General features: G+C 42.4%; 1 protein-coding gene across 2 annotated transcripts in view; it reads left to right on the forward strand.

Moving 5' to 3' along the window:
* Nucleotides 1–16884, forward strand: part of NOXA1 (NADPH oxidase activator 1) — an 81439-nt gene that overhangs the window by 10971 nt on the left and 53584 nt on the right. For both annotated transcript variants that reach the window (XM_029613513.1, XM_029613514.1), the window contains exon 3: nt 5642–5750. In XM_029613513.1, coding sequence (XP_029469373.1) covers nt 5642–5750 — 109 coding nt within the window. The remainder of the gene's footprint in view (nt 1–5641; nt 5751–16884) is intronic.

Raw genomic sequence — 16884 nt, forward strand, 5'->3', positions numbered from 1 at the left:
TAGGTTTCTTTGTCCATAGTGCCTTTTTTGGATTGCCCTTCTTCTCTCATCTGTGTCCTGGTCCAAAATGCCTTTCCCTATAAGGTTAGGTAAATTCTTTTTCAGTTCCAACATATGTCAGGGGTGATGGAAAAAACCTTCCCAGCTTCAAAACAAGTACTTCTCTAAACTCTCAGAAATCTTCAATCTGTCTTTCACCTTACTGTTAACTGAGCGCAAGATGCAAAAACAGGGATCCAGCCCTACCTTCTAGGAGGTCATCCCTCTCAGTCAGGTGCTGATCCAAAAATGGCAAAAAAAAAGAACTTCTCCACAATCTCAGAACTCTTAATCTCAAAAAGTCCTCAGACTAGGCCTTGAGGACCTACTCAGTCTCCTCTCCAACCCTCTGCAGAATGACATCCTGGGATGATTTCCTTACTTTCTGTCACCAACCATCTTGGCTTCTGCAACCTCGCCTTTCCTCTGACTACTGCACATGCTCAGTGGCAATTTATACTCCTGAGACCCATTCCAAAAAGAGGATGGTCCAAAAGCTGGGATGTATAGGATATGCTAAAACTCTACATACAAAAATCCCAAGATGACCACTGGGTAAAATATGTGTTCAGGTTCTAATCCCTGCTACACAAGCAAATTAAGAACCAAAAACCTGCTTATCTCAGCAGTGCTGGAAACAGAAATATAGCAGTTTACAGATAAGTAGTTGTAGCATAGCTCTTGCTTTCTTCTACTCTCGTCTGGGACCCACTGTCCTCTCTGAGGCCTGTCTTCTTAGCCTTCTTCCCAGGGGAATGCTCTGCAACCAGGATTTCTTTATGGGCTGTCTTAAAGTGAACCAGACTAAATGCCTGGTCCTGGACTTTTACAGTGCTAAAGCAACTGATCCTATCAAGCCTATTCTACATCAACTTCAATATCTCCAACGATCTACTAGGAATAACTTTTAAACCCCACAACCCTCTGTGAACTCTCAGATCACAGAATAAAGGTCTCCTTCAAATCCCGAACTTAAGAGACTCTCACCTAACGCTATCTAGAGATAGAGTGATCTCAATTGTTGGCCCAAAACTTTGGAATTCCATGCCAGAAGAACGTTGAACATTAACAGATAAAAAGAAATTAAAAATGATTTAAAAACTTGGCTATTCAAAAATGCTTTCCCCTTGACTGAAACACCCAGTTCCCCATGACTCAGATAATCTATATATTTTTCAATAACCTCCCCCTTGCAGTTCCCAACACACATTATATTTTATATGTTTTATCTGTTAACCATTATGAACTAGTCATTCTCACAATGTAGGACGGTATATAAAACATTTAAATAAATCAAATAAATCTCCCAATGGAAAACAAGATACATTTAAATCTCTCAGCCATGTCTTCAAAGGCTTGAATAAACAGGCCCCTGAAAATCTCTCTCAACTGCTCTCCCCTTACACGTCCTCATGGGAACTCCAATCCACTGAAATGGCTCTTCTTACCACTCCTCTGCTGACCACTGCATGAGACTGCGTTTTCAGCCATTACACACCCAAAATTTGAAACAAAGCACCTCTAACTGCGACTTCAGCCATACTACCTTAAGTTCAGGAAAAAAAGCTAAGGCCCGGCTTTTCAGCCAGGCCTTCCCCTAAGATCCACATCTCCAGCCCAACTTCCTGAACTTCCAACGAGAGACTGTGTTATACACAACAGACATACAACTGGGTCTTGAAACTATTAACAAATGGGTTTTCTTATGCTGGATCCCAATGCTATGTTAATTGCAAATTTGGATTCGATTGTAAGCTGTTCTAATGCCTCTCTTCATTTAAATTTATTGTAACTCACCTTGACACCAACTTTGGGAAAAGGCAGAATATCAGATGCTCATAAATAAATAATAAATAATCAACAGCAGAGATGACATGGAGAGACAAATAGGAGGAGCAAGGTGATGATTATTACTGTGGGTACAGGTGACATGAAGTGAGGAATGGTAGGAGGGGGCACGGTGATGATTGATTATTACTGTGGGTGAAGAGGTGTGGTAGGATGGAGCAGAGTAATGGTTATTACCGGGGGGGCAGAGGACACGGCATGAAGAGGGATAGAAAAGAGCATAGAGCACATGTGGTGGGCATAGAGCACATGTGGTGAAGAATGGTAGGAGGGGCGGAGTGATGGTTATTATGTGGGGTTGTAGAGGACACAGGCTGAGGGGGGATAGGAGGAAGCATGATGAATGTTATTATAGGCACTGTAGGGGGCATGAGGTGAGGAAAGATATGAAGGGGCAGGATGATGGTTATTAATGTGGGTGTAGGGGACATGAGATGATGAATGATAGGTTGCTTTTTTTTTTTGTAACCTCCCATCTCCTTGTTAAACAAAATGAATAATCAGGGTTCTTGTTAATAGGGGAGAAGATATAAACCTCCAGACCCTCTGGTGAATTGCAGATGCCTTAAACCAGTTCTTTTCATTCATACAATCACAGGACACAGAATATGTGGTTCCCAAAAACAAAGATCCTTTATTTGAAGAAAGTGGCAAGAAAAATATTTGCTATTTACATTTCCTCAAATGAGGTCAAAAGATGAACAAGTGCAAGTCAGCATAAGCATAAAGTAGTTCCAGTAGCAGCTATAGTCAGTTAGTACACATCTCTCTTCCCTTTACTATCCGTTTTATTAGAATATAAACGTCTTCCCAACTGATGCTTTCAAGCGTCTTAGCTTGGAAGGGCACTACCCTGGGCCAGAGCAGAGAAGGTCCATACAGGGACCACTGCCGGATTTAGGCACAAGCTATGTTAGCTACAGTTTAGGGTCTCAGATTATAAGGGGGCCTCTGAATACAAAATATTATTAAATTTCAGGTTTATCATTTTGTTTAGTAATGCTGTAGCTTATATAGTTTAGTAATGTTATAGCTTAAAGGGACCTCTAAATACAAAAAATGACCATATTTCAAGTTTTGCAATTTTTTTGTAATGCTAAGGGACTTCTTAAACTTGACATAGTTTAGGGCCTCAACATGTCTTAATCTAGTCCTGACAAAGACTCACCCAAGAGGAAAGTTCCAGATGCCTGTTGTTGTCTGGCAGTTTATCTTGTTGGTAGTTACTTTAGATCAAACCAGAAATGTTGCTCTCCTGACATAGCCCTCTCCAGTCACCACACCCAGGGCTTCTTCCAGTGAATGACGAGGATTCCAAACTGGAGAGCCCTGCTTCCGCAGCCGGCAGGGAAGGAGTTTAAAGCTTCACAAATCTTTACCTGATTCCTCTGGCATGGTGATGAGATCAGAGGACCACTCTTCTCCAAGCTTTCTTCTACCACCTTCTCCTCTCCACTGGAGAGTTGAAACTGGCTTCCTCTCTCTCTTGCAGAACAAGCTCTAGCCCTCAACCTTTCTTTCAGTTTGGTTTCTGCACTACTACCTACTGGCAGAAACTGATTACTGCACTCTCAAATCGAGAGCGTGTCACACTAGAACATTCTTTATGCCAGGCACTATATTTACATTTCCCCAAGGCAGTTTATTAGTCCAGTACAATCAAAAGGCCCCTACATTATGACTGTGAGTGTAAGGAATGATAGGAAGCAACAGGTGGATTTTTATTACTAAAAGCAGAGAGGTCATCAACAAAGGATCACATAAGAAGACAGGTTGATGGTTAGTAGTGCGGATGTACATAATATGAGATGATGTATGATAGGAGGTGCAGGTAAAAATACTTTTAAGATAATTGCAGTTTTTGTCTGTTATGTGGTACCTGTGCTCTCCATGAAGTCCTTTTAGGTCTTGTTATTATTTCTTTTTTATTTATAAGCTACTTCAAAGCACATTATATTCAGGTACAATAGGTATTTCCCTATCCCCAATCAGAAGGCCTGATTTACTAAGGATTTTTCTCCTATTCTCTGTTTATGGCAAAAATTGTTTAGTAAATAAGGCCTTAAGTTTGCACCTGAGATAATAGTGATTAAAGCAATTTGACCAAAGTCACAAGGCGTGTCAGTGGGATTTGAACCCTGGTTTTCTTGGCTGGTTGCTTGCTGTTCTAATCACTAGGCTATACTCCAGTCCTATTTATTTATTTAAAAATGTATTTATTTAAAATTGCTTATATACCATGCCCTCCACAGTTCCGGGCGGTTTACAAAAAATCAAAATACAGATATTCAACTAAAATATAATTAAACTAGTATAGGAGCAAAGAGAGGAGACATGATTATTATTAAGTGTAACCTACAAAATTTCAGAAAACATAAGTTATTCTAAAGATACTGAGGTCAATATTCAAAGCCATTTAGATGGATAACTCACAAGTTAGCCATCTAAATGACAAGTTATCCTTCTAACTCACAAGTTATCCATCTAACTCATTAGTTATCCATCTAATTCCAAATTTTCCATCTAACTCCGCTAGCCATTTAAATATTTAGTTCTGAATATTGACCTCAACGTATGGAGCTATGAAATAGGTAGAACATGCCCAGCAAAAGTGCTAATTTCCTCATGCTGACTCAACAATGTGTCTCAGCCTTAGTCTTGAAGAACAACTTGCAAAAGGTGGCATTTCCTTTCTCAGTCTTCCTGGTCATGTTGCCTGCTGGCCCCAATTGCGGTGGGAATTCTGGTGATGTGGAACCTTACTCCTGGGAACCAGACCGAGGCCAGGAATTAATTACAGATGGGTCATAAAGGGATTTTCAGATGATGGTTTCAACAACTGTGCATTTCAACCTGGTTAACAGCCCTTTATTGAGATATTTCAGAATATATATAACAATTGGAATGAGAGGTGTCCTATTGGACATTTTGTAAAAGACAAAATGGGGGATATCTCATTACTCTGTTGCTTGATTTTGCTGAAATATTCTTTTAACTATTCCTGGTACCCTTTTCGGCTCTTGGTCTTCCTGATGAACCAGACCTTGTGTCAGGCCCGCTCCGTGAGGAGGGGAAGGACCAAAACTGAAGCACTATGCCCATGCATTTACAGGTGTCTGGGCATCATTTCTTTTTTATCCCTTCTGCTTCCCTCTAGAGCTCCTCTTACTGGGCCTATCGGACTGCTTCTCTGGATGTTTCCTCACTCTGATGGGGTCCAGCCAACTGTGACAGGTTGGAGCCCTGCCAGGGAGGAAACAAAGAACTCTAAGTATGCTTTAGCTTTCAGGCTACAGAAAAAAAGATTCCTTTATTAAAAAATTAATAATAGAAATGCAATAAACAGTCTGATAAGCGCTTTGCTTAAAATGCAGCCCCCCTTCCTCCCAACACACCTTTTTAGGAGAGATGGTGACTGACTTAGCTCTGTGTAATGATGCCAAGTTACTGCTATGGCAGGTATTCTCAGAGCATGCACACAAATAGTCTCTGGATTATCCCAATGTTAAATCATAAATAAAAAAATGTCAATAAGGCTTAGCAGATGAAGGTTCTGCCAGCCATTTTCTTGGCTCTAACTTTATGGAGTTTGAAAATGTGGGCTTTGTGGTTCTCCTGCTGTAAGGCCCCCACCACTCTACTGGCAGCAAAGATGGATTTTACTGTGGGTAGAGAGGTCAGTGTGACTGCCTTTCATTTATCCCTTCCCTTGGTCATCGTTCTGACCCCACTCACACCTTTCTCTCCCCTGCAGGTATGAGGAAGCTCTGGCTGACTGCAGAAATGCCATAACTCACCTGAGAACCAATGCCTTCATTGACTACAAGCAGCTGGGGCTCCGACATATTCTGTACGCCTGGGAGGTAGGTGAGGAAGACCGGGAGTCATTAAGGCAAACTCAGATCAGCCCCTTTCTCTGTGGTATCCCAAATGACACCAAATGTGTGAGCAATAACACACGACAGGGTAAGGATTATTGGATCTGTACACCTGACTCAGGTGTGTTGTGAATAAGTGATCATCTTCTTCTGTGTCAGGAAAAAAAAGCAAGTTTGCTTACCGTAAACGATGTTTCCGTAGATAGCAGGATGAATTAGCCATGCTGTCATGGGATCTGTCAATCAGGCCCGGGAGGCGGAGCTTGTCAGAGCAGAGAACAGAGCTTTGCTCTCTGCGGCTGCACGTGTGTTCCCGCGCAGGAAAGTAACGGAATCTCCTCAGTCTGTGATTAAGCATCAATGTAGTCGAAGACTTGGTGACTGCCAGGGAGGAGGGTGGGTCAGCATGGCTAATTCATCCTGCTATCTACGGAAACATCGTTTACGGTAAGCAAACTTGCTTTTTCCTGTCGATAGCAGGGCTGAATTAGCCATGCTGTCATGGGAGTCCCAAGCTCCCGATCACGTTATTTATGATATATGTGTTTGTACGTGATCTTTGGCAGTGTGGCAGTCACCGTGTATTGGAGGACAGAGATTGCAGTACTGCTTGTCCTATTGTCACATCAGTGGCTGCTTGTTGGTCAAGGCAGTAGTGAGATGTGAAGGTATGCAGTGATGACCATGTAGCTGCCTTGCAAATGTCTATAGGTTGCTCATTCTTCAGGTGTGCCAAGGAGGTTGCTACTGCTCTAACTTGGTGAGCTTTAGGAGTAGAATGTAATTGTAAATTCTGTTTATCATAGCAGAATTTGATGCACTGCGCTATCCAGCTGGATATGGTGCGTTTAGCCACTGGTAGTCCAGGTGCCTTCGGGTCGAAGGAAACAAAGAGTTGAGAAACACGGGAGTCCGAGTTTGTTCTTTCTTTGTAGTGTGTTAAAGCTCTTTTACAATCTAGTGTGTGCAGTAGTTTTTCCCTATCGTTTGCGTGCGGTTTAGGGAAAAAAGTTGGTAATTCCATTGTTTGATTGAGATGGAATGGGGTAACTACCTTCGGTAGGAAAGATGGGTGAGTTCGGAGAACTACTTTCTGGTGATGGAATTGCAAGTATGGAGGATAATGGACCAAAGGCTGTAACTCACTAACTCTTCGTGCTGATGTTACTGCAACCAGGAATACCACCTTCCATGTGAGGTATTTAATGTGTGCTGAGTCCATGGGTTCAAATGGGGAAAGCATGAGCTGTTCCAGAACTATGTTGAGGTTCCATGGAACTGGAGGTTTGGATACCGGAGGACGAATGTGCGTTAATCCCTTCATGAAACAAGTCAGTAATGGGTGATTGGATATAGGCATCTCATTGATTGGTCTATGATAGGCACCTATGAACTCTGATGGATGATGTTGCTAGACCAGCTACATATAGTGTATGAAGATAATCAATAAGTAACTGCGGTGAGCAGTCCAATGGTGGTACACCTTTGGAAGTGCACCAGGCAGAGTAACGTTTCCATTTGTAGCTATAATTTTTCCTGGTTGAGAGTTTCCTCTATTCTATCAAAATGAATTTTGTTGAAGTGGAAACTCCTTGCTCTGTTAGAAGGAGCCTCTCAATCTCCAAGCTGTCAAGTGTAGAGATGAGTGTAGTGGGTGTAGAAGTGTCCCTTGATCTTGGCAGAGAAGATCTTGTCGATCCGGTAATGGAATTGGATCCTGGATGGATAGCTGAAGCAGGAAACTGTACTATGGCTGCCTCGGCCAGGCCGGGGCTATGAGTATCAGTTGAGCTTTGTCCGCTATATACTTCTGAATTGTTCTTGTTATGAGAGGTATGGGAGGAAAGGCATACAAGAGGCCTGTCGTCCACGGAATGAGGAAGGCATCTTGAGCGATTCTGAATTGGCTTGGTCTTATCGAGCAGAATCTGGGAACCTGAGCATTGATCTCTGTTGCAAAGAGATCTATCGAAGGTGTCCCCCACTGCAGAAATATGTCTTGGGCTATTTCTGTGTTGAGTGTCCATTCGTGAGGATGAAAGATGCGGCTTAGTCTGTCCGCTCTTGTGTTTGCAACTCCCGGTAGGTAAGTTGCTTGAAGATGTATGGAATTTCGGTGAGCATGTTCGAAAATCATCAGGGTCTCTTTGCAAAGGGACCATGAACCGGACCCTCCTTGTTTGTTGATGTAAAACATTGCTACTTGGTTGTTCGTGTAGATCATGACCCTGCGTCCTTTCAGGTGGTCTTGGAACACTCGTAATGCATTGTGAATCACTCTGAGTTCCAATAAATTTATTTGCAGATTCTGCTCCGAGATTGTCCATAACCCTTGTGTTTCATAAATCTCGAGGTGTGCACCCCAGCCCTTGTGAGACGCATCCATGATTAGGACTGCATTGTGAGGAGGGGGGCTGAACAATGCTCCTTTGGACAGGGTGGAGTCTTGGAGCCACCATGTTATATCTTTTTTCATTTCGGCCGTTAGCGATACCTTCTGCGTCAATGGTTGTGAATGCTGTTTCCATTGACGTTTTAGTCCCCATTGCAGGTGCCTCATGTGTAGCCTGGTGTTGGGAACAGTGAAATTTGCTGCTGCCATGTGGCCCAGGACTACCAAGACTTGTCTCGCCGACGGTCTCTGAATATGATAAAGGTATAGAGAAGGTGACAGAAATGTGATATTCTGTCATTTGGGAGGTATGCTCTGTTGCACGTAGTGTCCAGGTATGCGCCTATGAACTGCAACTGTTGTGTTGGTTGTAGGTGTGATTTCTGAAAATTGATCACCAATCCTAGTTCTTGTATACAGTGTATCACCCGATGGAGGTGATCCAGTAAAATGCTTGGAGTCGGGCCAAGTATGAGCCAATCGTCCAGATATGGAAAGATGGTTATACCCTGTTTCCTGAGATGAGCCACCACCACTATCATGCATTTGGTGTGTGCAGCCGAAAGGCCAAAGGGAAGAATTTTGTACTGGTAGTGTTGATGTCTGTAGCGAAAGCATAGGTAACGCCACGAGGATGGATGGATTGGAATGTGTGTGTAAGCATTTTTGAGGTCGATTGAGCACATCCAATCGTTGGTTTGAATGAGAGGAAGAATTGACTTCAATGACACCATTTTGAATTTCTCCTTGGTGAGAAATTTGTTCAATTCCCTTAGGTCTAGTATGGGGCGAAGTCCACCCGACTTCTTGGGTATGAGGAAGTACGGGGAATAAAATGCTGCTGAATTGGAGTTTGGGTGAATTTGTCGAATTGCTTGTTGTTTGCGAAGTAAAGCAATTTCCTCCCCCAGTTGTGGATGGGAATTGTGAATCTTGAGTGTGGAAAGATGAGGCAATATGGGTTTTGTGAGAAATTGGAGTTGGTAACCGTGATGTACTATCTCCAAAACCCATTGATCTGATGTTATTCTTTCCCAGGCTTCCAGGCAAGAACGAATTCTGCCTGGAGGAGCTTGATGTTGTGGCGGCGGCTGAGTACATAAGAACATAAGAAAATGCCATACTGGGTCAGACCAAGGGTCCATCAAGCCCAGCATCCTGTTTCCAACAGTGGCCAATCCAGGCCATAAGAACCTGGCAAGTACCCAAAAACTAAGTCTATTCCATGTTACCATTGCTAATGGCAGTGGCTATTCTCTAAGTGAACTTAATAGCAGGTAATGGACTTCTCCTCCAAGAACTTATCCAATCCTTTTGTTTTTCTTTTTATTAATTTTGAACATATACAAAGCATACATATCTTTGCACAGAAACACAGCAATTTGCCAATATTACATCTATTTATTAAACTCAGAAATTTAATTTAAATAATATTTAACCACTAACATCTTGTGAGGGGGAAGAAGAGTTTATGGGAGAATACACAATACTAAAACAAGAGGTAATAGGCTTCACAGGGATTAATATCATTTATCCATCACTTCTATTGTCTGAAATATTCACAGTATTATCTCTAGGGGAAGATGTTAATAAGCTCCTTTTTCTTGTATCAAGAAACATTCTTAATTGCTCTGGGGCAAAAAAAATGAAAACATCTTTATTATACGTTACTACGCATTTGCACGGATATCTTAGAAGAAACTTAGCCCCAATAGCAATACATTTCTGCCTCATCAACAAAAAAGCTTTCCTCCTCTCCTGTGTTATTTTAGCCATATCAGGGAAAATTTGTACAGGATATCCCAGAAAACTTTCACCCATTTGTTGAAAATAATATCTCATAAGCAGGCTTACATCACTCTCAGTTATTAAAGAAACAAGTAAAGTAGATCTTTCTACTATTTCACATGAGGACTCTAGAAACTCTGTCAGGTTTCCAATGTCTAGCTGTTGTTGATTAACTTCCCCACCTGTCTTAAAAGGAAGAAAATACACCTTTTTAAACGATGGCAAGGTTTCATTAGGTATTCTCAGTACTTCTATTAAGTACTTTTTTAGAGTTACCCGAGGCATTTCACCAATAACTCTTGGGAAGTTTAGAATTCTCAAATTTAGTCTCCTCATCTTATTCTCCATGATTTCCAGCTTTCTAGTCACAGTTTGTTTGTCCTGAATTAACTTTGCACAAACATTCTGCGTTTCCTTTACTGAATCTTCTAGAACACCAATCTTGTCTGCATATTCCTTTAAAGCGATTATCTTGTTCTGATGAGATTCTGTCCATTTTCCCAGATAGCAAAAATAGTTGTTGAGAATAGCCCTTAAACATGGGGCGATATGAGGCATGTAACTCCCACAGGGAGTCTAGAGTTACCGTTGTTGGTTTAGGTATGTCTTTCACTTCCAGGAGCTTTTGGAGCTCTAGTTGATCTTCCGACAGGCCTCCACTCGCTTCTTCTCCCTCGAGGAAAGATACCTCTCCACTGCTACGGCCTGTTTCTGCTCCCACCACAGCTCCTTCTAAACCACACTCACCGAGCGCCATTGTTGATCCGGGGCCTTCTGGCTCAGAGGCTGCTCCCTCCGCGTTGCAAGTTTCACTCTTCGGTGGTCGCTCGCTCCGTGGCAGCACAGGGAGCTGAAGGGAATCCGGCGCTATCGGCGTTCTCAGATCTGGGGGGCTTAATGATGTCTCCCCAGATAGATTTGCTGCTCCCAACAGCTTTCCATCAGCGGGGTCCGCTCCCCCATTTGGATAAATTGCGGCATATTCAGGGATCGTTTTCTGGCCAGGCAGAGTCGAAGGCATTGAGGGATATACCCTCACTCTGCCCTTCCTTTTTTGAGGCATTTTAACAGCGTTTTTTCAGTAAAATGAAGAAACAGGAGCGGCCAGCACCTCCCTGCCGCTTCTCCTGCCGCCATCTTGACTCTGCCCCCCGAGATGCATCTTCCAATCCTTTTTTAAACACAGCTATACTAACTGCACTAAACACAGATATACTAACTGCACTAAACTAAAAAGATGAAGTCGCTTTTGCTGCAGTAGCCGGTGGTTGTGCCTGCTGCCTCTGGTTACGTGGTTTGCCTCTACGTTGGTTTGATGTATTGTGTTGTGGGGCAGGATGCTGGTAAGAAGGGTATGGTTGGGTACGAAAAGACTGATAAGATCTATAGGGTCTTCTGGCATATGATTGCTTACGAGTAGATCCCATATAGCGACGTGTAGTCGAATAAATAGGATGTGATGTTAATGATTGTACTGCTAGAGCTTCTTCTTTTAATTTACTTACTGTGTCCTGGAATCTTTCTCTGAACAGGTTATTTCCTGTACATGTGAGGTTTGTTAGTTTCTCGTGCAAGTCTTCACGTATTGAACTTGAACGTAACCATGCTAGTCTGCGGGCTGCAATGACTGTTGCTGATGCCCTGGATGATGTTTCATGTGCTTCGTAGATTGATCTCAAAAGGTGTCGAGAACACTCTTCCATGTCATAAAGAGGCTGAGGTATCTGATCCGCCATTGAGGAATGTATACCCTTCATAGCTTGCATGCACTCATATAAGTATTGTACCATGTAGAATTGATGTTGCATAATTCGTGCAGTCAACATTGAGTTATGGTATATTTTCCTGCCAAACTCATCTAAATATTTGTTGTCTTTCCCTGGTGGGTAAAGGGAATGCGACTTTGTTTTCTTGAATCTTTGCATCGGCAACTCAACTACAATCGAAGCATGAGGTAATTGCGGTAGAGTGTATAGTGATGCTTTCCTCATACGAAATTTGATATCTGTTTTCCTGGAAACAGCTGCAATTGCATAAGGCATTTCCCAGGACTTTTGTAAGACTGAGTGCAGGATCTCTTGTTGTGGAAGAGATGTTGGTTCCCCTGGAGTATCAAAAATCTTTAGAAGACCAAGGGTTTCTGCCCTAGGGTCTGCCTCTTTTTGGACCTCTAGATGCAGTATTGTACCCAATTTTTCTAAGAATTTTGGGTATGTAAGGTCTTCCGGAGGGGAGTACGGTTCCTGCGGTTATTCCTGTAGATCCAGCGGGAATCCCGTAGATGATGATGGGGATGTTTGTATTGATGAAGAATCAAAGGATGTATGCTGTGTATGAGTTGGCGAGGGTGGTTGATTTATTATGGGAGATGTCGGCGGTTCTACCGACGGCTCCCTATTAAGCTGTGCTTTGTGTTCCGGAGAACTGTCATCAGCAATATTAGTCATTTTGAATGATGACTGAAGCGTTTCATAAAAACCTGCTAAAGACTGAGACAATTGATAAAATGCCTCTCTTGTATGAGGGGGCATTGTCATACGATCATCTTGTTGTTGTGAGATACCTTCTTTAAGGTGCATTAAGTTATTTTGAGGTGAAGTATTAGGTATTTTCCTTTCACTTTGTGTTTTATTGACTATGTTCCTTGAATTTTCTGAATCTGTAGAAGTGTTAGAGGAAACGACGTGTATTACCTCTCTTTTTGAGAAGGTATTAGAAGGTAGTTTATTAGATGATTTAGACGTCGAAGGACTTATTTCCCATTTAGCACTTCTCTTTGTCAATTTTTTATGGTGAGAGTGCCGTGAGTGCTTATGGTAATCGTTAGACGATGAATCTATCTGACTTCTAAATGATGAACGTTCTGTGGTATCAGTTCCAGAAGAAGAGCTTTGTGAAGGGTAACGTCGTCGTTTCAACTCAGTCTTTAATAATTGAGGTGAGTAATTGCGCTTTTTATGCGCAGATTTAGATCTATGCGCATATTTTGATTTATGCGCGGATTTATGTTTATGCGCGGATGTAGATTTATGCACGGACTTAGATTTATGCGCAGGTGCAGATGTATGCGCAGATATATAGTTATGTGCGGCTGGAGATGTAAGCGCTATTGTATTCTTGCACGCGGCTGTATCCTTGTGCGCGGCTGTATCCCTGTGCGCGAATGTCGATTTATGCGCGGATGTAGGGTTATGCGCATATCTTTCTGGTCTTGTGTGCACAAGGGTTATCAGCGCCGATGTCTTCGGCGCCGTGCGTATAGATCTCTCTGAGATCTATACGCACCATCTGCGTCATTGATATCTGCGCCATTGACATCGGCGCAGATGTCAATGGCGCCGTGCGCATATCTGTTCTGCGCAGTGGCTTCTTCGGTGCCATGTGGTGCCGATCAGTCAGGTTGTGCGGCGATCTCTCTGTCGGCGCCGATACCTTTTTACGCTCAGACGGCGCCGTAGGTACAGAAAGTGTCGGCGCCGTGGTTTCTGGCGCCAATGTGGTACGTTGCGGCTCTATAGGCTCTGCGGATTTCTTAGAATCCATTGGCCTTCGTCGTTTTGTGCTCTCCTTACCTCCCAGAGTGGAGGATTGAGGATCCGACGACAAATTTCTCTTTTTTGATGGAGCCGATAAAGTTAGCGGGCCAGGCGATGAATGAGCCTCCAACGGGTCCTTTGAGGCAAAAAGTTCCTGAAGCCTATAGGCCCTTTGTTTTAATGCTCTAGGTGACATCTTAGAGCAAAAATCACAATCTTCCCGATTGTGATCTGATCCTAGACACCGGTAACATCGATTGTGTCCGTCCGTGACCGACATTACTTTGCCACAACGGCAGGGTTTAAACCCCGACTTTGACATTCTAATTTTTTTCTTTTTTTAAACCTGAGGAGAGAAACAGCTCCGCGTGCGTTCCCGCTCGAGGAAAAAACAGACTGAGGAGATTCCGTTACTTTCCTGCGCGGGAACACACGCGCAGCAGCAGAGAGCAAAGCTCTGTTCTCTGCTTTGACAAGCTCCGCCTCCCGGGCCTGATTGACAGATCCCATGACAGCATGGCTAATTCAGCCCTGCTATCGACGGGAAAACAGGGGAGTCAATTTTCATTTTTCCAATTGTTTCAACTTATTCATGTTAGCATATAAATGAGACAAAAAAACTAGAACCCACCAAGTGTAACAATAATCAAGTCAATATATATATTGTGATCTCACTTAAAAATGAAAATTGAAGGGAAGCAAGGAACTCTTCAATATTCAATGAATTGTGTGATGACCTTCATATAGTACTAGGACTGCTTATACATGAGAGGACAAAATATCAAACAACACTTGGTAAGAGCAGTTATGCCAGTGCAGTTCCAAAATAATAATTGTTTTATATGCAAAAGAAAATATGCTCTAAAATATGCTCTAAAAATAGTACTTACAAGGAAACACATCAGTAAGTATGACCGATGATTATAAACTACAGTACATCAAGGGGAATGCAATATGCAGCCTTAGTACTATATGAAGGTCATCACACAATGCATTGAATATTGAAGTATTCCTTGCATCCCTTCAATTGTCATGTTTAAGTGAGATCGCAATATATATTTTAGTATGTAAATGAGAGCATATGAAATCCAAATTACGCTTTACCAGGTGTTGGAGTCATTTTTTGTTACTTTTTGCTGAGGATGTATATTGAGGAAAGGCCATATGGATTTAGAGTTTTCACCCAGGCACAGACTAGTTTGAAGGCCACAGGCCAACCTCTGAGTGAACTCCTGTTTACTGTCTTGCACTGTGAAATGTTTATGAATAGGCAAGAGTGTTTATATAGTTATTCAACTAAGTCTATGATAAGAAAACTAGCAATTAACTTATACTAAAGCCTGAGAGAGAGAATGAAGGTGGCACAGCTGTTTCTGGAAACTGATAAGAACTCAGAGGGAGGGAACGCTGTTGCTTTTCACAAGTGTTGTCATATAAGGGGAGACAGCAAGAAAGAGAGAGAGAGCCCTGAACCTGATGGTATGGCTGATCCTTTGGAAATGGAAGCTTTTTATATCTATTTAGCAATAGTTATTATCTATCATTACTTCTTCTATTTGATATGAGTTTATTTGTTCTATCTTCCTATTGCTCAAATAAACTTACTTCCTTACTTGGAGCCCTGACGTACTGAATCCAAGTTTGTGTGTGGCTCTCTGTATAGAGTATAAGCTCCTGGGTTCAAGCCCCCAGGTATAATCCCAGTAATTGTGTGTGTTTATATGAGATTAGCTCCCCAGATCAGAGCCCCTGGGCAGGATACCAGTGTGCATGGTCTGAACCCATAACACCAGGCTCACAGTAAATAAGCGTGGTGTGCAGACCTTCACCCACTATGTAACATGGGCTCAACAAACCAAAGCGTTAACCCCTGCCTTGGACCCAGTTTAACATTTTTAGCAGCCATGCTAGCACAATATCCCCTAGAGCTAACTGAACCAAAGTGAAAGGGCTGGTTAGAAGTGGGGATTTTATCCCCCTATTTCCAAATAAAGGTCTTCTTGGCCCCCCCCCCCCCCATCTCCTCCACTGCAGACTCCAAGTGCCCCATTCAAAATCCCAACCACTACAGAACAATTTGAGAAGCTCTGTAGCTACCCTGATTCCAACCTCCCTCTACCCCTCCCAAAAATGCAGAATCACTCTCTTTATTTATTTATTTATTTATTTATTTATTTATAATTTTTATATACCGAAGTTCTTGTGGGAATTACAAATCACTCCGGTTTACATAAAACGATGAACTGCCCAACAGAGAAAGGGGGGCTTTACATAGAACCATAGAACAGATGGAACAATATAACCGGATGTCAATTTAACAAATCATATTTGTTTTCTTGATTCCCTCCCTGCACTGTAAAAATGTAGAAGGCCTGTCTTGATCCCCCTTTCATAAAAATGCAGCCTGCTCTGGCAGCCCCTATGCCTGCATAGGGACTGCTGCCCTATATTTAGCAGATCTACTTATTCCTTATAAACCTATGGATTCATTGCAATCGTCAGAGGCAGTCGTAATATTCCATTGCCATCCATAATTAGGTTAGAAAGTGCCTACTCTACTGCTTTCAGCTATAATGTGCCTTTGAAGGTTAATTTTAAACCCACACCTGGACATCCATGTGCATGCGGTTCCTGGCGCACGCACATGGACACGCCGATTATATAACATGCACGCGCCACACGACTGCCGACTCACATGCACAAGGGGGGGGGGGAGATTTTAGTACATGTGTGTGGCAACGCGATAGGGCCTTTCCCCAGTTCCCTTCAAGTTGTGGACTAGAAGGGAACTTCCTAAACCCCCTAGCTAACCTGCCTCCCTTTTCCCCTATCCTCCCTGACCCCTAAAACCCCTCTTTCTATCTTTTTTTTTAACTTAATGGCACTGTCCTGGCCCACCCATGCCCTGCCCATGCCCCACCCTGGCCCACCCCTTTTTTCTCATCAGGTTCTTCTGCGCAATTCTCCCGGTATAGGCGCATGCAGGGCTTGAAAAATCGGCCCATAATTAAGGAATGTTCTGCCTCTAGAAACCAGACAAGAACAAAATTATCTCACATTTCACAAAGGGGTTAAAGCATGATTTTTAAGCAAGCCTCTGGGCTATATTCAGGGGTATATGCAACCCATCCTTTGGAAAAAAAATTATTTCAGTGTTTGATTAAGGATTGTTTTGGCTATTGTTGACGTCTGAGGAAATAATATTCTTAATTGTTTTATTTTTAAAGTTATTTTCTATTTTGCTAGCCATTGCTGCTAGATCTTCATTTTATAGATTTCAGATCATTCATGTGTTATTTTTAGTGTTTATTTATTTATTTAAAACTTTTATATACCGGTATTAGTATGCAAACATCATACCGGTTTACATTGTAACTGAAAGATTGAAAATACAATTAACAGG

This window comes from Rhinatrema bivittatum, chromosome 8, assembly GCF_901001135.1.
Source record: "Rhinatrema bivittatum chromosome 8, aRhiBiv1.1, whole genome shotgun sequence".
Classification (NCBI taxonomy): domain Eukaryota; kingdom Metazoa; phylum Chordata; class Amphibia; order Gymnophiona; family Rhinatrematidae; genus Rhinatrema; species Rhinatrema bivittatum.